A 25,872-nucleotide genomic window follows, 5' to 3' on the forward strand; every position below is an offset into this window, starting at 1 on the left:
TTCCAAACCAATCTCCTAAAAATACTCCACAAATTTCATCCCAAACCAATCTCCTAAAAACTTAAAGTGGGTAATACCAAAACCGTGAAAAATTATAAACCACCTTAGAGGCAAGTCGAAAAATCTTTGAATTAGGTAATAATAAACCAACATATATCACCAATATAATCACCCATGTGACAGGTTCAAGAGTAGTAAACAATGGCATGAAACCTCCCTTTATCACTTTACTCAATGATAAATTCCCCTTTTCATTCATGATCAAAGCATTTTATGCGACGTTTTTAATGACATTCTCTCTATATTTTACTTAGTTATTTCCTTAACAACAACATTTCTAACTTAGTTTGTTGTAATTAGGTATAATTGAGCATGAAACGCAGGAAATGAGCTATCAAAAGCTAGAAATGAAAGAAATGAAGGCAAGGAAGAAATAAGTCGCAGAATATTTATCAATTAAGGTTTTCTCATTACATAATATCTACATGGAGGCCTAAATTGAGTCTATATGCATGGAAGATTTCAGCGATCAAGATTCACATTGGATTTATACTTTTCATGCAATATTTTGATTGGTTGAAGGATACAGAAGACTTAGAGAAAACCCTAAACACTAGGGCATGTTGTGCAACATAAATAAGGGAAGCTTTTGACGTTTCATTCATCATCTAAACCCAGAATCAAAAACACAAACCTTTCCCTTTATTCTCAAAGTTTTGGCCCCTCTCCAGCTTTGAAGCCGTGAAGCAAGCTTCATCATCTCCATTCCATCCTCGCCGTGAGCCTCATCATCCGCCACCACCTTTGAAGATCTTCTTGCGTTCTTAAAGCTTCTTTAAAAGTGTAACCATGACCTTTTATCATGTATTTTTGGTTTTATATGCTTGTAACGTTAAAAACATTTCACTAGCGTTCTAGGTTTTTGTTTTAAATGGATATTTCAAAATTTTGTTAAAATAAAAAGTGTGTTTTGATGTTTAGTTTTCTATAACCTTGAAGTGTGAAAACGTTTTAGGATTTTTAGATTGTAAATTTCGATTTCATTATATGTTCTTGGATGTTTGCTGATTTTGTTCTTCAATCCCACCTTTTATGTTTTCGTGTGCTTTGATGGCCAGCTTAGTATTCAAATTGCATGATTGATTCCAGATTAAGATATGCTAGCATTCTAGGTCTTAATTGCTAAGTGGAAAACCTATAGTTCCTTAGGTAAATCAACAAAGAGATTTGCATGCTTGATTAGCGTTCTAACTTGTGTGTTCTTCTTAAATCAATCAAACTAGTACTTATTGCATTAAGTGTATTTTGTTAGGGACTTGATCAGTCATTAGCGTTGTATGTTTAATAGGGTCAACTATGGTGCGTTCATCTAGTTAATTTAATGAAGGAAAGTAAAAAAAAAAAAAAAAAACTTTGTATGCGTTCATCTCTGTTCTTTATTGATTTCTTCCAATTACATGTTTTCATTCGTGATTTGCAATTTGATATTCTGTTTTTGTGTTAATGGTTGATGACTATATCTTACATCTTATCCGTCCATCTCATCTCATTGATTCATGGTTTGATCGATCATTATAGTTAGTTTACTTAGATTAGAATACAAACTTTTCAAACCCCATTTTTATCTTTTAATTTTTGTACATAATATATACTTATAAATAATAATTCTTTCTTTGAAGTTTAATTGACAAGAGCACCCTCAATTCCCAGATAGAACGATACCCTACTTATCTTTACTACATTGATGGGGTTTTAGATTGTGCACTCAATTGGGTATAGCCAAGTCATCTCCTTCTCGAAGCAATCCATTGTCTGAAAGCACTCTTTCACCCTCACACACTTTCCTGGATTTAGACATCCTAAAACTTTCTTCTCCTTCAAAACTTTCACTTCCAACTTAAGTTCCTTAAATAGCATGCACTCTCCAAGCTGCATACATTCCTTCATATACACGCATTTACAATGCTGTAAAGACTCCATCAGACGCACACTCAATCAGCTGATCACAATTCATTTGCCCCAAAACTAATAGATAAGCAGAGTTCAGAATATAAAGAATATGCCGCATTCCATGTTCATTATCATCCAGTTTATCATCCGATTCATCATTAGCCATATCCAATTTTTCTTTAACAACATATCTAAGATCATGTATAGCTCTAAAATGAATCACATTTCAAGTTTGTTAACCAACATAAAATTTAATTAGGAAAATATGAGAATATGAATAACTATAAGTTCAAAAGTACAAGATTCATACAAAGCTACTAAGTATGAATGGAATCAAAGAAAATGAGAAATGAATAACTAAAATGATTTTTTTTTTATTGGTCAAATTGAAATAAAATTATCTACAATCAAGAACCCTAAACCCTAACATTCAATGAACCAAATTTCGTACGAAACACAAAAGAAACAACCAATCCAGAAGCAATAGAAAACAAGTACATTTGCCAATGGTTTTGGGGGACAAAATCCCCAAGGAAAAGCTGGATTGCCTTGACTGTAAGCATATAACTTTGGCAAAGGTTTTGGAGAAAAACATACAGAAGGAAAAATTGGCTTGTGATGAATGACATACATTGGAGTAGGTCTTCGCGCACGAAAAATAACTAAATTCCTTGCGTTCATCACCATTGCCATGAAAGACGAAGAACAGTAGCATAGAGGAAAAAAGAGAAACACTAAATAGTTGAGAATGGGCACTGTGGGTATTGAATCGAAATCCAGAAGAAAAAAAAATTATGTCATCCTAATCACCTAGGGTGTGAATGGAGATCTTCCCAGATGGATGATTATAGGTTTGTAAAATATGTTGGTTGTAATCATAAGATAGGGAAATTAGCAATGACCAAAATATCAAAGATCGAAGAAATATTGACCATCCGAAAAATGAAAATTTCGAAGGAAATTTTGAGAAAATATCGATATCGATAAAAATTAGCCAGAAACTATAGAAACTTGGAAAAAAACATAAAAATTATAAATGAAACTTTAAAATACGTCTAATTGATCAATTATCTACTCTATTTCAACAAACTATATATTAAAGAAATATTATTACATAATAAAATGTTCGAATACGGGGTTATAATCTGCTCTATACTTTAGTTCCCTTTTTTTTTTTTTAACCGTACGTAGTTTTTGGAGTTGTAAGAGTATGAACTGTAACGGTATATATAGGTAAAATTCTTTTATTGAGTCATTTCGTGGTGTGTTGCCATACTTTCAGTAAAAAAAATTATTTGTTTTTATTTTATTTTTATCAAACACGTTTCATTAATCAAAGCCTTAACCTATAATAGTACATGCATCAAATCTGAAACCCTAAATTGAAGGACTCAAAACTTGACAAATACTACTCATTACGAACACACTAAAGCTCGATTTGCAATCGAGCCTATAGACCACCAGGAACACCACGTTCCCAAGGTAAAATCATCTTTTACTTACTAACCTACATTAGTACTCAATTGTGGTTTGATGAAAGTAGATATTTCTTAGCAAAACATATGGAAGCGACAAACTATAGACTCGTAAAATACCTACAACTAGATGAAAAAAAATAAACGAGAGAACCAATTGACAAAACAAATGGTTCGCCACTAGCTCTGAACGAAGCCCACTAGATCCCACCAAAAAATAGTAGGGACTTATTGAAAATAAAAAACTAAACAAAACGACAAAAAAAATAACTTGAAACAAAGAGACTTAACCCAAACCGACCAAAAGACCTAGCCCAAAACATGGCCCAATCACCTAAGCCCAACCATAAGGAATAAGACTAGAACACCGGTGAAGAAGCACCAATGTTGCAATGCCAACTCCATCATCGTTGTCACTGACAACTTCGTAGCCGCCACCATCATCACACCCCACCAACGTACCCAATATTGTCATGAATTTGTGAGAGATCATAAGTTTAATTTACGAAATACTAGTTATTGTAATTCTCAATTGTTGATGTAACAAAAACAAAAAGAACACATTTAAACAACATTTTTAAAATTAGATCTATTCTGCAAGGTTGTACTAGTGATGCGATTTAGTTGTTTTTTTTTGGTTAATTAGATGTTCAATACATGAAGTGTTACTCTGTTACAATTTTCTTTAGGGCCTATTGATGTATTTTCTTGGACCATTTGTTTGTTTTTGTTTTTGTGTTTTTGTGTTTTTTTTTTTTTTTTTTTTTTGGAGGTAGGGCCAAATTGGCTGTCTTTAAGCCATACCCATTGATGAAATCATAGAATACAGGAGGGGACCAAATCAGCTGTCCTTAAGCTATACCCATTGATGAAATCATAGAATACAGGAGGGAGGGGGGACATGGTGCCTAAACTCTGTATGACAATAAGCTTCAAGAGAAAGTCCCGGAATAATATCAGGATTCTCTACTAATCCTGTGTATTCTAACACGCACCAATTAACAAATAATGCATAATTAACTATTCCATTTGCTTTACAATTTTGACTTTGTGTCTGTAATTGTTGGGCTTGAACCTTTATGGATTATAGTCATTCTACCCATTCCCCACATGCAAGAACAGACAAAGAAATTGATTAGCTCTTAAAAGTCTGAATGGATTGGTCGGCAGAAATTAACGACATCACTTACATTTTTTAAGAATCTATGCGAGTCATTCTGTGGCCAACTGCACAACCAGTGGATGCATTAAGGATTTGAGCTTGCAAGCATTGAGAGGATATATAGTCATTCCACTAGCTAAACATATAATGTATGCATTTGTTTATGGTTGCAGAAATGGGTTAATTTGAACCTAGAAAATTCATTGGGAGGGAGTTATGAATCCGGAGACATATGATTCATATTGTCGAATATAAAAATTGTTAAAACTATTAAAATGTTAATACATTAAGTTACATAATCTCAATCTAAAATGTTGATTGTCAGAAACTCAGAATGACGTGTTCATGTATATCATAAAATGGTCCGTGCACAAATAATACAGAGACTCCCTACCCTAATGATTCCATTGTTTTTTTGTAACCCTCAAACTCCTTTACAATTCTGGTTTGGTTCCATTTTCACTATTCACATTCAAAACCGGTTGAAATTACAGAGACAAATGTAAAAACTTGACTTGGGCAAACGAGAACTCTCCATTATTTAAGAAAGATAGAAAAGAAAAAACCAAATAATAAAGGGAAGCAGCACTTTGTTTGAAGCTCCCAAAAGCCTCTGTAGAGAGGGCCAGCGCGGTAAAGATCCATGTCTCCAATCCATACATATCAAATCGCATTTCGGGTGAGTCTCAAATCTCAATGTTACTGCCCCCACAATAAACTTAAATTCAAGGGGACCCCGATTCTGGGTTGTTTCCATTTCGCTTTTATCTGTTGAATTTCTCTTCTGGGTATCCTGGAAATTCACAATTTCATGTTGGGCTGTCACTTTAGGCGAATCCCACTTCACCTAACATGGGTTGGGGCAAAATTTATGCTTTGCTTTCAGTCCAAGAGCTTGTTGCATTGTGCTTTTTTCTTTTTTCTTTATATTTATATGTGTTATCCAATTGTTCTTCACATTCTCTTGGTCCTTAAATTGGTAGATTTGGCGTAAAAGATTACTTCTTTGTTTCATTCACATGGGTTTTGATTAGTTTTCTGTGTGCTAATTCTGTTTCAGATTTGGTATTTGAACCCCAATATTTGTTTCGGGTGAATTGGGTGTGGTGAATTGGAAGTTAAAGAGTTTTGGAGATTTTTGGCTGGAAAAGGCGAAACCTTTATACAAGTGTAGCTTAGTAGTGTGACCTTTATTTACTGCTGAGTTGAGGAGAAGCAACTAGTGGATTAAAATGGATGATGCAGCTGGTTTGATAGAAGCTGCAGGATCAAGGTTTAGTTCATTGGAGCTAATTGGACGGGGATCGTTTGGTGATGTATATAAAGGGTAAGTTCCAGATTGTACATGTATAATGTATAAGTCGGCTTGTGCTGTGTCTGAGTTGGACCTATTTTGTTGTCTCCTTGCCTTGTTATGGTGAGTTGTTTAGTGTTATTGTATGTTTAATAGGACAACTTCTGCTAATTATACGCAGAGTAAAGCTTTATACTTGGAGTTTTACATGTCAATTTCATTTCTTTCTGCAACTACTCAAATACTGCACGGCTCTGTCAGATACTAGCAAATGGTTGTGCATATACAGGCATAATCATCTCATGTGTACCATTGTTATTTGTGTACAATATGTGTTTGATTTTGGTGAATTGATCGCACACTGAGGTGGTGACTCCTGATCCCTTCCCTGATTTACAGGTTTGATAGGGATCTTAACAAAGAAGTTGCAATCAAAGTAATTGATTTGGAAGAGTCGTAAGTATACTATACTTCTCTGTGTTATATGCTTCTTCTTCCTTTGGACTGCATGTGACTAGCCATAATAGTAGCTTTTATCTCTTGCTTTATTACTTATTCTAGTATATTTGCCAAGACAGGCTGAACAACAGTACGCATAATATTTCCCATGATCATATATATATATATATATATTTTTTGGTTAGTTATATGAATGATTTCTAGCTTGTTACATGAAAAATTTCCCAGGCTCATACTGATAATTATCACAAGTTTGTTACACTAAGATCAAGTATTTATGGATCGAAGTACTTGGAATCGATAACTGAGTTGTGACTTGTGAGTCTATGGATATTGATTATAGGTCTTCATAAGTTTCCTAGGATGCCACCTTTGATGACCTAGCACTGACTCAGTTAAGCTACATAATTTTACCGACTGAAATTCAGCTATATAGTTCTTATATTAGAGGTTCTTGCTTCAGGATGGTTCATAGGTACTTGAATCACTTTGCATTCTGACACAATTGTGCTAACTGAAGTTAGGCTATCTTTTATTGGATGCTGTTGGTCCAGGATGGCCTACAGAAAAGTCATTGTTGAATTAATAAAACATGATATTTGGTTGGGAAAAAAAGCTTTAGATGACTACCATTCTCCCATCATCAACCTTCTGAATGATGTGTTTTCCTGCATCATCATGGTATTTTGTAATGGTTCGTTGGACTTGCTGCTTAATTAATAGAAGTGATTCTGTTTTTATTTATTTTGATTGCCCTTTAATGAGAAACTCTTTTACAATGCATCCTTGGCTTGATTCGTCATTATGCAGTATTGTTTATTACTAATCAATCTCACTCAAGATTTAAGTATGCTTCTCCCATGTACTCGATTTTCATCAACCTTTGCTTCAATGTGAATTGTTCTCTTATTGTTTTATGCAGAGAGGACGAAATTGAGGACATTCAAAAGGTACTACCTCATATTTTTATAGCTGGTACATTGCCATTAATGAAAAGCAAAGATTAGGTTGCTAATTCTGCTCATATGTGTGCCAGGAAATTTCTGTTTTGTCACAATGTCGATCTCCTTATATTACAGAGTATTATGGTTCCTATCTCAACCAGACAAAACTATGGATAATAATGGAATACATGGCTGGTGGCTCTGTTGCTGATCTAGTAGGTTACTTCTGTTGTTTGTACATACTCAGTGTGTTCAAATGAGATTGCTTTTATTTAACGGCTTGTGGAACCTTTCTTTATAATTTGCCAATCTATCAGCATTATATTTCCACTAAAACCATTCTTTTGGGTGTTATGTCATCATTTGTTAGTAATACCATTTGATTAAGTGTCTTCTTGCATGGTAAGGTTGCCATCTAGGAAGATATTGTTTGCTTGCTATAATCATGTGCAGTTCTTTGATACATTATTTGGTTTAGGTGATGAGTCTTCAGAAAGTAGGACTATCAAACTTTCCTTCGTATATTTTATATAATGACACTACATGGAAATTCTTTAACAATGAGTGAGACAAGATTAGTGCTTTAGCGTCCATTTGATGTTGTAATCTTATATATTAAGCAAACAGTCATTGGGGTTACATTTTTGAAACTCCTATTATGCCCTTGATTTACTAATTTGCAGAAGAGAAAATTTTTATCAAGAGAGGGTAAAATGGGAAAAATTGCCATTGGCCATAAAAAGTGGAAGTACTAACCACTTCCCACTTATTTTTCCTTTTTATCTGAAAACTCATTTTTTGTTGTTGTTATTATTTATTTTGTTTTCCATTTTTTATTTACCTTTTCACATTTTTTTAAGAAAAAACAAAAAGCAGGAGGCTAGTTTTTGTCATATCGATCTATATGTGGTTTTTATTAACTGATGTGAAAAACTTAATAAATCATTCACTAATTGTGTTTATGCAGCTCCAGTCTGGTCCGCCACTGGATGAAATGTCAATGGCTTGCATTCTTCGTGACTTGTTGCATGCAATTGAATATTTACATAATGAAGGAAAAATTCACAGAGATATTAAAGGTTTTTCACTTCCCCCCACTAAGTTTCTACCTGATTATACATGTTTGTCAACTATCACAGAATCATATGAAATGTTTGATATCCTCTACTTCAGTCTCTTGTTTGTCATTTACAGTGTCATGTTAGTTTCACTCATTTCACCTTTCTTGTTCTAGCTCATGTTTTGATGTATGTTTTATAAATCTTGCAGCGGCAAACATTTTATTGACAGAAAATGGTGATGTTAAGGTATAAATTCTTGCTCAAAACGCCTATAATCCATATAGGGAATTAACTAAGTGGAAGAAGGATCTGTATTGAAGGGTGTTGTTAAATTTATCCGCATTTGGTCTTCCAAGTTACGATTGTGACTTGTAACAGGTGGCAGACTTTGGTGTTTCCGCACAACTCACAAGGACAATATCAAGGAGGAAGGTACCATATCAAACATAAATTTATTTTGTTTGTTGATCAAACCAATTGAATGACTGTTGGGGATATGCTTCAATTTCTATGTATTTTGACTTATCATTTTTTGTGTCCCCACTTTATGTCCGTTCCTAGTTTGTCTTTTGCTGATTTTCTCAGTGGTAAATAATTCTAAATTTCAGTTTCCTGACTAAAATTTGTTGGGGAAGGGGGAGGGTGGCCTATGTATTTCCTACTACTAGCAGTCACACGTAATATGGAATGTTAGATTGCAATGTACAAGCAATATCACAAATGTTGCATGCTAGCTAGAAAGCACTAATTTTTTTAACAACCCCAGACATTTGTAGGAACACCATTCTGGATGGCTCCAGAAGTTATTCAAAATTCTGAAGGATACAATGAGAAGGTATCTATTGAAGCAGTTATTTTCTTTTCGGATCTTTGTCTTTTGGTGTTTAGACATCTCTCTCTCTCTCTCTCATGGACCTTTTATGCAGGCAGATATCTGGTCTCTCGGAATTACTGCTATTGAGATGGCGAAAGGGGAGCCGCCACTTGCCGATCTTCACCCAATGAGAGTTCTTTTCATTATACCTCGAGAAAATCCACCTCAGGTCTCCCAGTATACTTCGTGTCACATTGATCAATGTATCCTTGCTAAAAAATGTATAGAGTTAAAATGCTCATTATACCTTGAGAAAATCCACCTCAGGTCTCCCAGTATACTGTGTCACATTGATCAATGTATCCTTGCTAAAAAATGTATAGAGTTAAAATGCTCTTAGTCATTTGGAGATATTATTCACCATAAAAAGGTTTCTGTGTGTTTATTGTGCAGTTGGATGAGCATTTTTCTCGACCTATGAAAGAATTTGTTTCACTATGTTTGAAGAAGGTACCTGCTGAGGTAAGTACTTGTACCAGCATAAAATCCTACTAAATTTTCATCCTTATATATAGAGGGCCCTGTATATATATATATATTAAGAACCATTTACACATTAGATTTTTAAAATCCCACTGTCCGTTCTCCATAAAATTCTAAAAGAAATGAATCTAATCAAATTGGGACAAAGAGTAAAAAATACAATTCGATGGGGAAAAAAATCAGAAATAGAAAATTTAATCACTATATATATATATAAATGTTAAGAACCACTTACGCATAGATTTTTAAAATCTCACTATGTCCGTTCTCCATAAAATTCTAAAAGAAATGAATCTAATCAAATTGGGGCAAAGACTATAAAAATACAATTCAATAGGAAAAAAAAAAAATCAGAAATAGAAAATTTAATCACTCTAGTATAGCTCTTTTTCTCCCATTCATATCCTACTGAAGGTGGTCTAAGTCTTAACTGCCCCTTTAAAGCCATGACCGATGAATACATATTCCTTGTTGGAAATGCTAAAGTCATATATGGATTGAGGTTATTGGAGTTCAGTTCAGAACAGTGATCACTTATAGAATATGCTCTCTAGATAATCCTTGTCATGTATGTGGTTCTTATAGGATATGCGTATCCAATAAAAACAATGAGACAAGATGCGGATCTATCTCTGTTTTTTAATATGACCTTCCAATGTCTTGTTTAATGAATTCTACAAGTTTTCTTATTATCACTCTTTTTTGTTTGCTTTCTTTCTTCTCAGCGTGCAAGTGCCAAGGAACTGCTAAAGCACCGCTTTATTAGGACTGCTAGGAAGAGTCCAAGACTTCTTGAGAGAATAAGGTGCCATATATTGCTGTATGCTTGTCATTTTCTTATGTGTTCTTCACTGAAGATTCTTTCTACGGTGAGCATCTGCACAAGGATGCTCACCTGGCCTTTGGCTGCATAGATAATGTAAAAGTGTACACAAGTGCACCTCAGTTTGCAACTTCTTTTACTATATGAGCACATTCATTTGTCAGTGTGGTTTTGATTGGCCATCTTCTTTTTGTTAACATACAGGGAACGTCCAAAGTACCCGATAAAGGAAGATGATGACACCACTAGAAATGGTCCTACGGCTAGAGGGGAGACGTCTGATACCGTGAAGGTGACAAGAAATATAAGAGATGAAACAGTTCGAGCTAGGTGGGTCAGAAAATCGCTGATTACTAGTGCCTTTTCTGATTGTCTGGTTTAACTATTACTGACATGTTCTAATTTGCAGTGAACAGGGTAAGACCATGAAAAATGCTGGATGGGATTTCAGCATTGGATCACAGGGTACAGGGACTATTAGAAGTGTAGCAGCCGTAAAACCACCTCAGGCAAGAGAAAGAAAGCCAGAAGGCCGGTATAATCAGGTTACACCTGAAAGGCTCCCCGAGAATAGTAACCGACATTTGTCACCTGGGAGTGCACAACATGATTTGCATGAAGATGAAGATGTAACTCTCTCTCTCTCTCTCTCTCTCTCTGTGCGTGTGCGTGTGCGTGTGTGCACGCGCATATTTGATACAAGTTGCATCCACTGATTTGATCTCTTCTAAATAATTGGTGAAGGTTTGGTGTAGAAACATGCCTAGTCATTCCTCAGTTTTATCGTGCCGGGGGAAGATGCAGTGTGTGCTATAATAGCTGTATTGCAGCCCTACAATTAGTTCTCTAGGAAGTTTTGTTTTTTTGCATATATCTGGGTGTCAAGAGTATCCATTTCTGTAGAACTTAACCAGCATAACTGTTGCAGTGTTAAACTGTTTAATGATCTAATAAATGACATAGTAGTAGTATAGATTTTTGTCATGTTTAAGCTATTTGATGCAGTTACTTGTTTTTTTGACTTTCGAGTTCTCTCTGCTTTTACTGGCTTTAAGTTAACTAAGATGCATAGCTAGCAGTTATGCTTGTATCAATTTGTATGAAATTTCATTTACTTGACTCGAGTTGGCGTTCATAATTGTTTACACCAATGTGATGATGTATTTCCAGGAAGATTTGACTGTAAGTGGGTCTGGAACTGTTGTTATACGAACACCCAAAGGATCTCAGTCATCTTCTCAGTTTCGTGATCAAAACTCTCTGGTACTAATCTGTACTATTAGGAAAGAATACAAAGTATTGAAGTCTTAATTTTATGAACTGAGATAAGCTCCTTTTGCTTTGTAGACCAGCAGCACATATGCTTCTTATGAAGATGCTTCTTCCAGTGGAACTGTTGTTTTTCGTGGCCAGCTTGATGATTCTGATTCTCCTCGAACGCCAAGATCGAGGCTGGGAATTCAAGAGAGAACTTCAAGTTCTTCAATTGAAGACAGTGCCATGAATCTTGCAGAGGTGGTTTTTGCTCTATGATATTAGTTAGTTCAATCCTAGCATTGAAGTTCTTATCTATAATGTAATTCAGTTCAATGTGAGTCAGAATATCAGCAAAATGCTGGTGGTACCTAACAATATGACGTCCTTGACACCAAGCAAGATCAATCTAGTTTTAATTCTAATAAATAAATAATAAAAGGTACATTCTTAAACATATGAAGTACTCATCGGTTACATTTTATGCATAGAGTATCAAATTTGAAAAGTTTTTTCTTTCCATATACCTTTTATTGATTATAAAATTGATTGTCTTCCCACATCCAGTCTCCTCCAAGGTTTGAATCTGTAATTTTCTCGGTTGTCATATTTTTGTTAAAAATCTAATTTAGGTTGGGAAAAAAAAAAAAAAACTGAATCCTGAAGTTCTTTTGGCGTCTTTCAAAATGTTTACCTATTGAAGCTGAATTTTTGGTTGACAATGTTTATGCAGGCAAAGGCAGCAATTCAAGGGAGGAAAGGAAATGCTAGAGAAAAGTCTGGGCTGACGAAGGTCAACTATGATTCGCAAGATAGCAGAATAGGGCGGATGACAAATAGCTCTGATTCTACCAGGTACATTTTCTGGGAAACTTCTTTCCAGGAACTCTAGCTCTACCCACACTGGCACCCACACATGTATACACTTATGAAATAGGGTTGAGAACTTCTAATTTATAGAGGAACCCTCTTCACCTCAGACAATCTGATGACTACTTTGACGCACCAAAAGCATCTTCAAGATCATCTCAAGCAAGTGATGATGAAGAAAGTGAAAAAGTAATGTCATCATCTGCAGCATTATCAATGCTGCTCATCCCTTCCTTGAAAGAGGTGAGCTCCCAAATATGTACATACAAGTAGTTTCTTCCATATGGTGTCTGGGGGTAATATTGTGGTTTTAAATTGTACTTTCACTTTGCTTGTACTCATTTGGCATTGTCTAGAACAATACCTTCAAGAACTGCATGTACTAGTTGTCAAAGACATAAAAGCAGTATTTGTCTTCTTTTCCTTCTTTTTCCGGCTCAGGATAGTATTGTTGTCAGAATGTTTGGGTGTTTCTTAAGTAAGAATAAGTAGCATTGGCACGCACATTTCAAAGTGCTATGCAGTCCCCAAGGCTGGTTGCTTTCAATCACAAACACTTGCTGCAATGAAAGTAAGTGAGACCTATTTTAGGGGGTATAGTAGGTTTTGCAAAAAACAATTTGATGTCTCTAAGATGGGTGCTTTATGGGATAGAGATCATATGTTCTAGGCTTAGGCTTATGACGAGGTGGTTCCTAAGTTGCAACTATTTAGTCTGTATATGCTATCAACCTACTTGCTGTTACCTCTTCATGTATGCAAACATGTGAAATGAGGTCAGTGTTTCTTGTACCTATAATATGTAGGCGGTTGCTGATGAGTTAGAAGGGTCAGAAGTGCGGTCGGTTGCAAGGTCGCTGGTGAATTTGGAGAGCTTGAAACCTGGAGCGTGTGAAGTTTTTGTCAGCAAATTGCTTCAGCGATTAGCAAGGTGAATCTCTCTCTCTCTCTCTCTCTCATCATCATGGCGTGTTGTCCATGAGACTCATAGAAGAAAACCTTTGCAGTTCAAATAGTTCCAAGGAATCTTCCTTGAAAGATCTACAGGAGCTGGCGGCTCGCATCTTCTCTAAGGGTAAGACAACTTCTGGAGAAACGCAACACACAAATACAGAAGCTGATAGCAAGAAAAGGCAGCAAAACAAGGAGTTTCAGTCAAATGCAAATATAAGCCCACTTGCAAGATTTTTGCTCTCGAGGTTAGTGAAGTTGTTTCTTTCCCATAATAGCTCATGTTGATTTAGAATGTGTGCAATTCAGTACTTCAGGCAAACATTTTACACCTACTAAATATAATTTATTTCTATACATCTTTCCTTTTATTTCCAAAATGATTTAACCTCAATCTTCGTCTTTTGCCTTTTTTGGTTCACTAGTAATATTTGAGCTTGGTCATTCCTTTTTCACCTTATCAGATACTCATAGTAATGTAAAGAGAATTGAAAGGGTCCCTAAAGTCTAAATATTATTCTAATATTTAGACTTGCAATTTGTCAAGAGGATTAGAATAATCAATTAGATATGAATACTTGTGCAGTGAGTGTATATCTAGACTTGCAATATGTCAAGAGGATTAGAATAATCATTTCGATATGAATACTTGTACAGCCTGTGTGTGTGTGTGTATCATTATTTAGAGAGAAGCCTAAGGGCAAGAGAGCTCTGTAAAAAGAGATAAGAATGATAAGCTCAGTTCAGGGAAGCAAGAGAAATACAAGCAGAAAATTATGGGATAAATGTGAAAAAGAGAGCAAGTTCAAAAATGCGTAGACTGAGCAATAAGTTGAGCATTACATAGGTTAAGACTGATAGGAGTGCTAAAAGTATTCTTGTCAATAAATTTTCACCCTCCTTAGAACCAGAGAATAATTTTTCTTATATACAAATATCTAATGCTTGGTTTTAATTTTGTGATGCAGATGGCAAGGGCAAGTTTCACGCGATCTAAGTCCAGCGTGAAAGAGGTTTGAGTAGTGATTGAATATTTGATTTGTAGTGTGATTCGTGTTTATGCATTTGTTCTCTGATTCAATGTACATATCATTGTAAGAAACTGTGTTCTCATTATCTTAAATATTTAGATTTTTTGGTTCTACATTTTTGTTTCCGAGTAGTAGCATTGCCCTATAATTAGGAATTTGCTATATTATAAGATTACCATTGTAATGTTTCCGATACTTTTTATTAAGAGTGAACTGCATTTTGATCCCCTCAACTATAAGGGTCATAACATTTAGTACCCAATTATCAAGGTTTACTGTCTACTTCCTTCTGCTTAGACTGTTTTAAGTACATTGTTGGATTTCTGAAATCTTGAGAACTTTGGGATTATAAGTAGTTTGGGTTATTGCATAGAGTAGTTGAGCGAGTTAAAACACGTTATAGGCTTAAATCGCACCATGACATATATGAGGATATATTGTAACAACGTTGGATGCTAAAATGAAATACTAGTCAGGACTCAGGATAATTAATTTGTAATTTACTTTGGATCTTCTGCCCAAAGCAAGGAGGCAGTGTGTGCATTCATCAAGTTGGGAGATCTTTCACATTCGTGCCCAAAGTGTTTGTTTGTTTGTTTTTTTTATGTCTTCCTACTTCTGGCAAATAAATGACTATCAAATGATGACAGAATCATTAACCATATGAGGGTGTAAAAAAACAACAAAAAAACCCTGGATGGCGGTGCCACCTAGACACCCTTGCTGCCGCCACTACTTGCCCAAGCCAGCTTAGGGGTTTTATGACAAACCCAAGCTGGCCTAGGAAGTCACGGCATCACTTCAAGAGATTGCTGTGATTTTTGGTATAATTTTCTTTTTGAACAATGATTCAAGGTTACTTTTGATTAGGGTTTCAAAGTTGAATATTTCCTAGCCTGACTAAGGTTTTATGGATCTTGATTACCTAAATTACTCAAAAGTATGAATTTATCCTCAATTTTTTTTCCAACAGTTGAGACTCATTTAGAATTTTAGAATAAGGCAATAAGTTTCTCGATGTATGGAGAACTACGTAATATCGAGCTAGCTCCTATTTGATCTCCAAATAAAACTTGAGTTCCAAGAATACTTGGGTAAAAGAAAAATATCTACAAATCTTTATGGCTGAACTTGCCAAAAATATTATTTTAATGAATTACAAAAATACAGTTCTCAATTACACAATTTTGAGGATTTAAACGTACACAATTCATAAAAAAGAACTTAGAGTCTTAGACAAAGATTCAATCATTAAATTAAGGACAGAAAATAGATATTTTATTTGTTTTATTCGGAAAGGATCATGGATGTTCACTTTCCATTTGTTAAGTCAAAAAAGATCACTTGGAAATATCTGACTAGCTAGGATTCCAAATATATTTAGGATTCCAAATATATTTGGGGTTCTTTACTTCACACCTCCTATCCCCTATAAGTATACCTCCTCCAGGGAAAGAACAAACTCATCGTCCCAAATCCCAAAACCATCGAAGCCAATCTCCAATCTTTGCAGTACAATGTCGACCGGTGTACTCGCTTGCACCTATGCCACCGCGATTCTTCACGACGATGGCATCCCAATCACAGTAAGACCATCTTTTTCTTTCTTCTTTTTTTGTCGCTTTCTTTAGTATGCTTTATATGTTCTTTTTGTAGTACGTTTATGTTTCTTTTCCACTTGCATGATGTTGTTTTGTAATAATTAGACCCTTACTTTGTGTTTTGACTTTGGTTGGAATAGGCAGAGAAGATTGCTACCTTGGTGAAATCTGCAAACGTGGAAGTAGAATCCTTCTGGCCAAGCCTCTTTGCCAAATTTGCTGAGAAGAGGAACCTTGGGGACCTTATTATGAATGCCGTTGGTTCGGCTCCATCTCCGGTAGCTATGGCTGCTGCTGCAAGTGCTGCTGCTCCTGCAGTTGAGGAGAAGAAGGTAAGAATGTCGTTATAGTTCTCTGCTTAGATTTCACTTTTCTTTTTTATGATATTTTATAATCCAATTCCTTGTTTAGTAGTACTACTATCTTTGCATAACTTTGTTGCTCTATTATTCTATTTATCATCAATCTGGGGGAATGAGTAGTCTGATTATCAACACTTGGAATAAGTTTGTGCCATACATATATATATATATATATATATATATATGCATAATCACTGTTCTTGTTTGGTTGAACTTGTTTTTGACTTCTCTTTTGCCTCTCAATGTGCAGGAAGAACCAGAGGAAGAAAGTGATGACGACATGCCGATATTCGATTTGTTTAATTAAATTTAAACTCGTATCAGCACAAACTTAGAAGCTCATACTTTGATTTTTGGGATTTTATTTTTCTGATTGGATTGATTTTGGGCAATTTAAGTTCAAGCTTTTGTAACTTTTCTTAATATTTAATTGATATCTCTTTCATTTTATTTATCAACTAGTTAGATTCTGCAATTTTATGTGCATTCTAATGTACAAAACATCTTTGGTGAAACCCGATTATTGCGTTTTAATCGGCTTTCTTCAATTCCTCTCCAATCTCATGCAAATCTTTCGATTCTTCATTCATGTTCAGATGTTCTGACTTGGGCTTAAGAGGACTAGACCTCGCCTAAATCCCCAAGAAATATAGAGACAAAGAAAATCCCCCATAAGAAGGTTATGTATAGAATAACTAACAGGGCTAGGACTCTCGATCTCAGGTTATGTATTAGTCATATTGGAGTGGAGAAACATTTCAGATTGAAGGTTTGTTTCGAAGTGTTTGAAGAATTTAAAACCAAGAAAATTTGTTTTCCTATAGAAACTTTTTTGTGTGGAAAGTGGCATTTTGGAATTTTGTCAAGAGGGTTTTGGAACAATGAAGGGGGAAAGCTTGAAGTCCCAAGTCCCCAACATGACAACTCGCACGCTTGTTTGATCCCAGAAGCGATGATTTGACGTTTTTCTATTTCTAAATTGTTATCTTGTGCTCGGAAATCGGAATGATCCAACCATAATGCCTTCAACTAGTTTTTGAAACTTTTGGATTGAAATCTACAAAAGCATTACAATTCCACCCCCCTTTTTCTATTTCTAAATTTTAGTGTTGAAAATTAGAGATGCAGATTTATCCCCAAATCCAGAATATTTACAAGAATAAGATATGAAGATTTCAAAATTCACGAAATTTGGCCAAAAAATAACTAATTAATTAATTTACACCTGCATGCTATCAGACAAACTATCACTGCATGATTCGTTCCATTTTTTCTGCTTAGGAAAATTTTGTTCCTAACGGTTGAAAATAAGAATCAAAATGAGCATTGGTGACACCAGCAATATCAGGACATTACAGGATGTAATTTCTCCATTTCTCAAATGATGGGACCATCACTATAGCTCAAGCGTTCGACTCTAGCCCTTTTGATTGTAATGATAAAGAAGCTTAGATCCTATCATCTCGATCTACCACGAGAAGCTTGCTTTGCACGAGTCAGCGTCCGAAATCCGGTGTGCAGTATCATTCCTGCAATGGTTCAGATACTCCCATATAAATAAATAGACTACATTTAGGCCAAGTTTTGTCCTTTGATTTCAAGATTGACTATGATCAGTTAGGTTTATTGGTAATTAAAAAAAAAAGGAAATCAAGTTTTTCCTAGAAGAGAATACAACACCTTTGCCATAACAGAGATATTTTTACACAATTATTACACACACAAAAATCAATTTTTTTTTTAACGAGTTTCTGTGAGAATGAAATCTTATACAAAATTCATTGTGTAGTATTTCACTTCGAAATATATTTTTTTATTAAGAAAATCCCAAGAACTAGCTCAAGAAATTATACAGTCTTGTCCATACAAGAATATGCTAGGAATACTAAAACATCACCTGCATAAGTGACACTAAGTGCCGAGAATAGAGCCATTTGAACACCCGAATATATCAGGATAACAGCAGCTACTGCAAAGATGAAGTCGAATTTATGTTACAAAACACTTATTTTCATCAGATATCATATGAGTCAGAAGTAACAGTTTGGGAGAAGGCAAATAAGGAAGTTAACTGAAAGACCACTTCTGTACACCCAAAATTAATGATAATGGACTAAAAAGGATTATGAAGTTTTTCACAAGATAAGACAATCCTTGGGCAACTATTTGGCTAACATGACCAAAGAGGTCTGGCTGGAGACCATCCTTCCAACCATAATGTACCTTACTAACCTAGAAAAAGAAGGTTGACAAGGGATGCAAGCAAGAAAAACAAAATTTCCCTACAGAAATGGCATTGTATGTACTCCTAGCAGATTCCTCATTGGGTCAGCCATAAAAGTGGAAAACCTCTATTAGTTTCCATACTAGATTAACTATCAAGTATATGCAACTGCTTTCCCCCAAAAGAGTTCCCCACATTAATGGATGCCAAGATAACTTTGTTAGTTGCTAAAGCATATAACGGGGGATCAAGTAATTGGATCTCCAGTGCACAACAGACAACTCGGTCTCAAAAACATGCACAAGAGAATACTTCCTAAACAGAAAGAGTCGATATCTCACCACATTGAGCAACACGTATTATGGTTTGCTGAATTGTTGGGTACTGATCCAGTCCCCACATTCCACCGCAGAGCTTAAAGATTTCCCATAGTGCCAAACAAAATATCAATCCAGCAGCAGCCAATGGCATTTGATATCTATAAGCAAATCAACAAACACAAATAAAACTATCAGAGGTGAGAGTAGTTGAACCATTTCTACTATTTAAGAGGACACTCACTCAATATGACCACACACATTATTGACATTAAGCCTTCTTAAAGCTCTCACTTATGGAGCAAAGTAGAGGCAGCTATAGCTTTACATTTCATCTCCCCTTCACTAGGGAAATAATGAACTCTACCAACTTCTACCGAAAAAGATAGCATTCGGACTACCAACAGACAAGGAGGAGTATATATTCAGATTGAAGTAAATGAACTGCTCAGCAAAATTCCTCACAATCTAAACCACTCAAACCATTCCATATGCCCTAATAATTCTAGAGTTACTACAATTCACCAGTCAAAACCTTTTAACATAGCCAATACCAGGAATTCAGTACTAATGTTATCTAGTCAAAGGAAAAACATATCAATATTCAGAAATTTCGACAAAAAAAAAAAAAAGCTTGCAAGTCGAGTTCGCAGCCATTTTGAATAAGAACTCCACATTTGGAATTGCAAAGCAACAAATAACACAAAAGGTATCCAAAATTTTCAACTTTCTGAAGTTTTTGCAGCAATAAAACGCAGAGTCAAACAGAACCCAGTTCAGAAAACTCACCCAAGAATCCGAAAACAAAGATAAACGACACCTCATTTACCCCAAGCTTCTCTCTTTAACCCAGAAAATCCACACCAAATTCTATACAAGCAGAACCCAATTCTCAAAACCCACCACAAACCACAGAGAGAGAGAAAGAAATAAACAACTTACAGAGAACAAGCGAAGAAGATGACCAACAACCAAGCATAGTTCCTAGCATATCTCTTCACATTCTCCTGGACCCTCAACTGGGCCTGAGAGCTAGACACCGGGAACGAGTAGGACTCGTAGTCCCCAACAAACCCGGCTTGCCACGGCGGCGTAGGGGCGGCGAGGTCCTCGTTGGTGAGCTTGGCGAAGGGGTTGGTGGCGAAGAGAGAGAGGAGGATGCAGATGGTGGAGTAGAGTGAGGTGAAGAACCCATTTGCGGTGGAGGTGGAGGTGGAGGTTGAGGTGGCGGCAGAGGTGGAGGTTGTGGCGGCGGAGACGGTGGTGGGTGTGGCGGAGGTGGGTCGGTGCTCGAGGATTTCAGGGTAGCCGTTTTGACGGAGCCATGAGTCGAAGAAAGGGTCGGAGACGCTGAGGGATAATGGGTTGGCTGAGAATACCATGATGAGCTAAGTCTTCTCTTTCTGTTGGGTTTGTTCTTTCCTTGGAACCATAAATCTTGGTAAAACACCAAGTACATTGTTTTCTCACCCTTTAATTTTTTTTTTATTTGGGTAATTTACACTTTTTACTTTTATTTTTTTTATCGAACCTCTAAGAATGTAATTGAGATATTCTCCAATTACTCTCATCACTTGGAATAACTTTACATCTTTTGTTGCATAAAAAGTTTCATCTTTAATGAGAAAGAGGGTCTCATCGAAATATTATTTATTTATTTTATTTTTTTTGACGAAAGGAGGTCAGCCCATTATATAGATTCAGCAAGCAGTACAAAAACGAAACACCCCTAAGGGGTCGACAGAAAGAATCGTTTCTCAGAGTACCCTGAGACTCCTATTCTAAAACAAGAACAGGAACCCACTATACCCCCAGTACACCCACCTTTTAGACAGTTCACGCACTTTAATTCCAAACAAAAATCAGTAATCTCCAGAATAGAAGAAGCCCACATTCTGCAGCCTTAGACAACTCATTAGGGCCCAAGCCCAAGTCAGAAAAGTAGAGCCAAGCCCAATCCCAATTAGGGTTTGCCATTGTAGCCAACGCATTAGTGACTTTGGTCGTGCCGCCATCGCCGCACCCTCCTGCCACCATGCCTCCGGTCAACCTGCCCCAAGGAACCAGACAACTCCCTACTCCAACGCCACCAGATGACAAGTGTGAACCAGTCGATCTAGCCAAACCAACGACCCTGACGTCCATAGTAATAGCCAACCCAGGCAGAGAGATGTCGCCTGCATCAACAGCTTGGGGAGACACAGAGCCCCCGGAAGAGTAAGCCGCTGGCTGCCCTTTATCTTCCCCACAACTCCGGTAGCCTTGCATCTTCTCCACATGTCGGACCAAGTGAACGTGCCTTCGTCGCCATCCCTGGAGAAAGGACTCCAACCAAACCCGATCCAAATCCAGCTCAATTGAAACCGTGAAAAGTCCTGGGTCCCAGATCCTCCAACCACCAGCAACCACCAGTTCAGTTGGCCGCCGAATGGAACTCAGCCTCAAGCCCTGTTGTGAAGCAAATTGAGACGAAGGGAAAGCCCCCGATCTCACCTTCAAGGAGAAAAAAGAAAAAACGGGAAGGACGGCCTGGACCGTACCCGAAAACTGCGACACCAAGGGATGGGCAGGAATTTTTCTCCATCGGAGATGGAGGCAGGTACAGAGACGCCTAGCCATGGCCGGCGCTCCCTCAAACCCTAGCAGAGAGTTTTCTCAATAGACTCTAGTTGAAATATTATTTCTTTTCCCTCCTCAAAAAAAAAAAAAAGAGGGTCTCATCGAAATATTATCTTATTGGGTAGTTTTAAAATAAGTTTAGTCTCATGTTCTCAAGTTTACGACCATATGGTATTGATTTGTCATTCTCGAAGCCCACAGTTCTTGGCTGTGTGTGGTTACAATGGTGTCTTGGGCTTGGGGTGAATCAAGGTTGCTATTGAAGTAATATCACTAATATGGTTAGTTTTTTCCATTTCTGAAAATTTTTATAACGAGTTTGGGATAGAAGTTTAATCTTTTGAATCTTCATTAGTTTAGGTCCTATGACGAAATTTGTTGAGCCTACTTTCAAATTTGGCTTGAAAATGGGTGCGTGATCAATGACGGTGAACAGCAGCCTAAGGAACTGCGAAGGTTACAAAAGCCTCAAAATTATTACAATCTTGAATCTTGCATCAAACAACAAAAATGCATGCTTGTCTATAAAACATTAAACGCTAAAACTGACTTTAATGGAAGATTGTAATAACTAAATATACTGACACTAGTTGTGTAACTAGAGTCTTCTGTTTTCCTAGCCTCAAAAGCAGCCACAGAGAATCCCTTCACGCTACTTCACCAATGTCAGGCGGTCCTTTGCTCAAACACCTTGCCTCCACTCTCCCCTCTCGAGCTTTCACTCTCACTCGCCCATTTCCCTCTCGCTTCTTCACTACCCGGAAGCCCAGATACCTCTCGCGGCCCAATTCACTTGCTGCTGCAAACATCTCCACTTCTTCTTCAGAGACTCCCTCTGCCCAGCCCTTTGCTTTGCCTTTCCAATCTGTCAACATTCGCTGCCAAAGACATGTCTCTGTGAGCTTCTTTTCCTTCTCTTTTTTGTTGAACTTTTGCTTTTCAGTTGAATATTTGGACTGGGTTTATGCTCATGTAAGTTAATAACTTGGATTTAGGATAAAAAAAATTGATCTTTGGTTGTTGAGAAGAAAAAGATGATTACTTTGTGGAAGTTGATGTGTGTCTGTGAGTGAAAATGGGGAGGTAAGTTAATCTATTACTTAGGTTGAACTTGCAAGGAAATGGGTGTTTATTATATGTCACAAATTCAGCTATTTATATGGCAATGAACAGAAAAGTTGAGACCCTTGAAGAGAAATGCTCCATATAGGGCAGAATAGTTGATAACATACCAATTACTAAACAATGGAGTTGGAATTTGGAATTTATTAAGTCACAGATGATGGAATGTCTAACTTGGTTCTTTTTGTTGACCAGGATATGCTTCAAGAAGCTTTGTTATGTTTTGGAGCAAGTTCTACTAGTGTTGATGAAGACGATGACTATGAGGATTCCGACGAGGTGGGCTAGGTTTCCTGTTGATTTATACATTTCAATTGGAAAGCTATGTTTCTTGTTTTTGTGTTTTGAAAGCTTTTCTATCTTGCCACTTTTCTTGTGCAAGAAGATTTAGTGAATTAACAAAGAAATGATAAGCTGTATTTTTCCCCTTAATACACAGATTTGCATTACTTCCATATTTCCTGAAGGCGAAGACGTAAATACTTGCATTTCCTGTGCTGCTGATTCCATAAGCTTGAAAGAGATACCTAGTTATGAAGTTACGATAGGTGAGCAGTACGACTGGATAAAAAAAACTCAGGTTAGTTTGCTTCTTGTGTAATATTTTATTATTTTATTATAGGATCTTGTAGATACTTCTGGTAGATGATCATGTTGCTTCTTTGACTTCAGCCTCTTTGGGTGCAATTCTCTTGCTAATGTTTGTTGAATGCTAGATAAGTTTCTAGTAAGAATGTATACTGATGATTTTTGGCAGAAAATAACACGGTATAAAGATAATTCTGTACTACTGAACAAATTCAATATGCTCAGTTTTACTGATTTACTCAGTTATGTTTTTCTAGGCATCATGTTTTGAAATTTGCTTTTCCAATATTCTACAGGAATCATTTCATCCTGTTGAAATTACTGAAGGACTCTGGATTGTGCCCGCCTGGAAAACTCCCCCTGTAAGATAGTATGAGACTACTTTTTCTACTTTTATACCAAATTTCATGCTACATTCTACTTCTGAATCCTTTGAAATTCATTGAAACTTCTTAAGAACAGACACCTGAGCTCATGCAGATCCTAATGTTCTGCAGTTCTAAATCTTCGTTATAAAAGAAGAATGTGATCCTTACCATTAATCTAATATAGTTATTGTTCCTTAACTCCTATAGGATGCCCAAGCAACAAATATAATTCTGAATCCTGGATTAGCATTTGGAACCGGAGAGCATCCTACTACAAGGTTATGCCTGTTGCTGCTTCATGGCTTGATAAAGGGGGGAGAACAATTCTTGGACTATGGCACAGGTTCTGGAATTCTTGCAATTGCTGCAGTTAAGGTACTTAATTCATTGTAAATGAACCTTGAGACAAAGTCAACCTTGCAATAGTACTAATTAATCTTGTGTAATGGCACATAGTAACACATGTTGCTGATTTGCACAATTCCAATGTCTGTCATTAAGCTGTGTCCCCTCTTATTCTTGGTAATGTAATTTCTTTGAGATGAAGCTAGTTATGCGCTTACGCCTACTTATGCTCAGTTTTACTTTGACATTAATCTGGCCTTTTGACTGGAACCACAGTTTGGTGCTGCCTTATCAGTCGGAATTGATATAGATCCACAAGCAATTACATCTGCACACCAGAATGCTACTCTGAACAACATAGGACCTGAACAGATGCAATTATATCTAGTTCCGAGTGAAAATTGCTCAACTTGGACAGATCCATGTGGAAATGTGGAAGAACGGAGCGCATTTGTAGCGGAAGCCATCTCAGAAACAGACAAGTACGATGTACTAATTGCAAATATACTTTTAAATCCCCTAATGGATTTGGCAGATCAGATCGTCTCTTATGCAAAGCCTGGGGCAGTTATCGGTCTCTCTGGGATTCTCTCTGATCAGGTATTAATTGTTCCAGCTTAGACCAGCATACATAGATTATATAGATGACCTTTTGCTCAAGTTTTAAGAAATAATTGTAACTTCATTCTCATGAGCTTCTATCCTGGAAGACAAAATGAGATAGATAAGCCAAAGTTGAAGCATTTCTTCTAATGCTACATATCTATCTTATACATCTTTAGCTTGGTAAATTCAAAATGGGGTTATGAGGTGATAGAAGCCATCATTCGTGCATTTCAAACTTGCATCAAATTAACTGTACCGGATCAGACTTATGTTCATGGGACTGATATGTGTTTCTGTAGCTTCCATATATTATGGAGCGATATTCACAGTTCTTGGAAGGTGTATCGACTACAGAGATGGATGGTTGGGCCTGTGTCCATGGCAGAAAGAAGCAAAATGTTGCTGGCAACTGAGGAATCTTTCCCGTCTAAACCATCAGTGGAAGTACAATGTGACAAAAATGTTCCGACAGTTTTGACAATCAGAGATGCTATTCTATATGAGGCTCAATGGTCTGGCCACTTCTACATCATACGTGCAGGCTGGCTTAACAATCCAAACAGGAGTATGGACATCTAATTGTGAGGGTGGTTCAACATGAGACGCGATCCCTGCTTATCACCAACTACTGATTATCTCTTTCTAATGTAGGAATGACCAGAGAAACTATGTAGAGAAACTCATTTACAAATTGAGCTTGATTTGAAGTAGTCACACATGACAGCTTAGGAGCAGTATCTTTCGGTTGTGTTCTGAGCCGACTGCTTGAACAATGTTCAAAATGAAATAGCAGGCAGATTGAATTCTTCCGGTTAATTGGTATAAATTTTATCACTTTTTGTTGTCATCTTTACATCAGTGCAAGACCACTTAGGTGCGAGAGGTAGTATGTCAGATGATATTGTAATTCAGTTCTCTTAGCAGAGAAGTAGCAATTGATCTTGATGTTTTTGAGGAAATTGAAATCATTTTGTTCTTGCAAAGGAAAAATAAAACCGATAGAATTAGCAGCTTTACAATTCAGAAACACACATAATACTGTAATACCACTGCCCTTTGAGAATCCTCTATACTGGAACAGTGATAAAA

General features: G+C 36.5%; 4 protein-coding genes across 4 annotated transcripts; 3 read left to right on the plus strand and 1 right to left on the minus strand.

The window, feature by feature from the left end:
• Positions 1–5,107: 5,107 nt before the first annotated feature.
• On the plus strand, positions 5,108–14,864 carry LOC133728045 (uncharacterized). Its single transcript, XM_062155464.1, has 21 exons — positions 5,108–5,266; positions 5,648–5,914; positions 6,281–6,337; positions 7,263–7,290; positions 7,377–7,499; positions 8,252–8,363; positions 8,554–8,591; positions 8,724–8,777; positions 9,112–9,180; positions 9,272–9,388; positions 9,613–9,681; positions 10,428–10,507; positions 10,730–10,855; positions 10,935–11,154; positions 11,696–11,788; positions 11,873–12,040; positions 12,513–12,634; positions 12,760–12,892; positions 13,456–13,580; positions 13,657–13,848; positions 14,569–14,864. Exons 2-21 carry the CDS (start codon positions 5,820–5,822, stop codon positions 14,606–14,608), a joined length of 2,061 nt encoding a protein of 686 aa, XP_062011448.1. The 5' UTR covers positions 5,108–5,266; positions 5,648–5,819; the 3' UTR covers positions 14,609–14,864.
• Positions 14,865–16,028: 1,164 nt separating this feature from the next.
• On the plus strand, positions 16,029–16,982 carry LOC133728020 (large ribosomal subunit protein P1-like). Its single transcript, XM_062155441.1, has 3 exons — positions 16,029–16,217; positions 16,373–16,564; positions 16,845–16,982. The coding sequence occupies exons 1-3, from the start codon at positions 16,149–16,151 to the stop codon at positions 16,899–16,901; spliced, it is 318 nt and encodes a 105-aa protein (XP_062011425.1). The 5' UTR covers positions 16,029–16,148; the 3' UTR covers positions 16,902–16,982.
• A 793-nt stretch (positions 16,983–17,775) lies between these two features.
• LOC133732187 (PRA1 family protein H) lies at positions 17,776–20,579 on the minus strand. Its single transcript, XM_062159675.1, has 4 exons — positions 20,078–20,579; positions 19,160–19,296; positions 18,492–18,563; positions 17,776–18,123 (listed from the first exon to the last, which is right to left on the minus strand). Exons 1-4 carry the CDS (start codon positions 20,515–20,517, stop codon positions 18,053–18,055), a joined length of 720 nt encoding a protein of 239 aa, XP_062015659.1. The 5' UTR covers positions 20,518–20,579; the 3' UTR covers positions 17,776–18,052.
• A 1,746-nt stretch (positions 20,580–22,325) lies between these two features.
• LOC133728047 (uncharacterized) lies at positions 22,326–25,811 on the plus strand. Its single transcript, XM_062155466.1, has 7 exons — positions 22,326–22,651; positions 23,072–23,155; positions 23,316–23,456; positions 23,761–23,826; positions 24,040–24,207; positions 24,454–24,777; positions 25,083–25,811. The coding sequence occupies exons 1-7, from the start codon at positions 22,418–22,420 to the stop codon at positions 25,194–25,196; spliced, it is 1,131 nt and encodes a 376-aa protein (XP_062011450.1). The 5' UTR covers positions 22,326–22,417; the 3' UTR covers positions 25,197–25,811.
• The last annotated feature ends 61 nt before the right edge of the window (positions 25,812–25,872 follow it).

This window comes from Rosa rugosa, chromosome 2 (genome assembly GCF_958449725.1).
Source record: "Rosa rugosa chromosome 2, drRosRugo1.1, whole genome shotgun sequence".
NCBI classification, from domain to species: Eukaryota; Viridiplantae; Streptophyta; class Magnoliopsida; order Rosales; family Rosaceae; genus Rosa; species Rosa rugosa.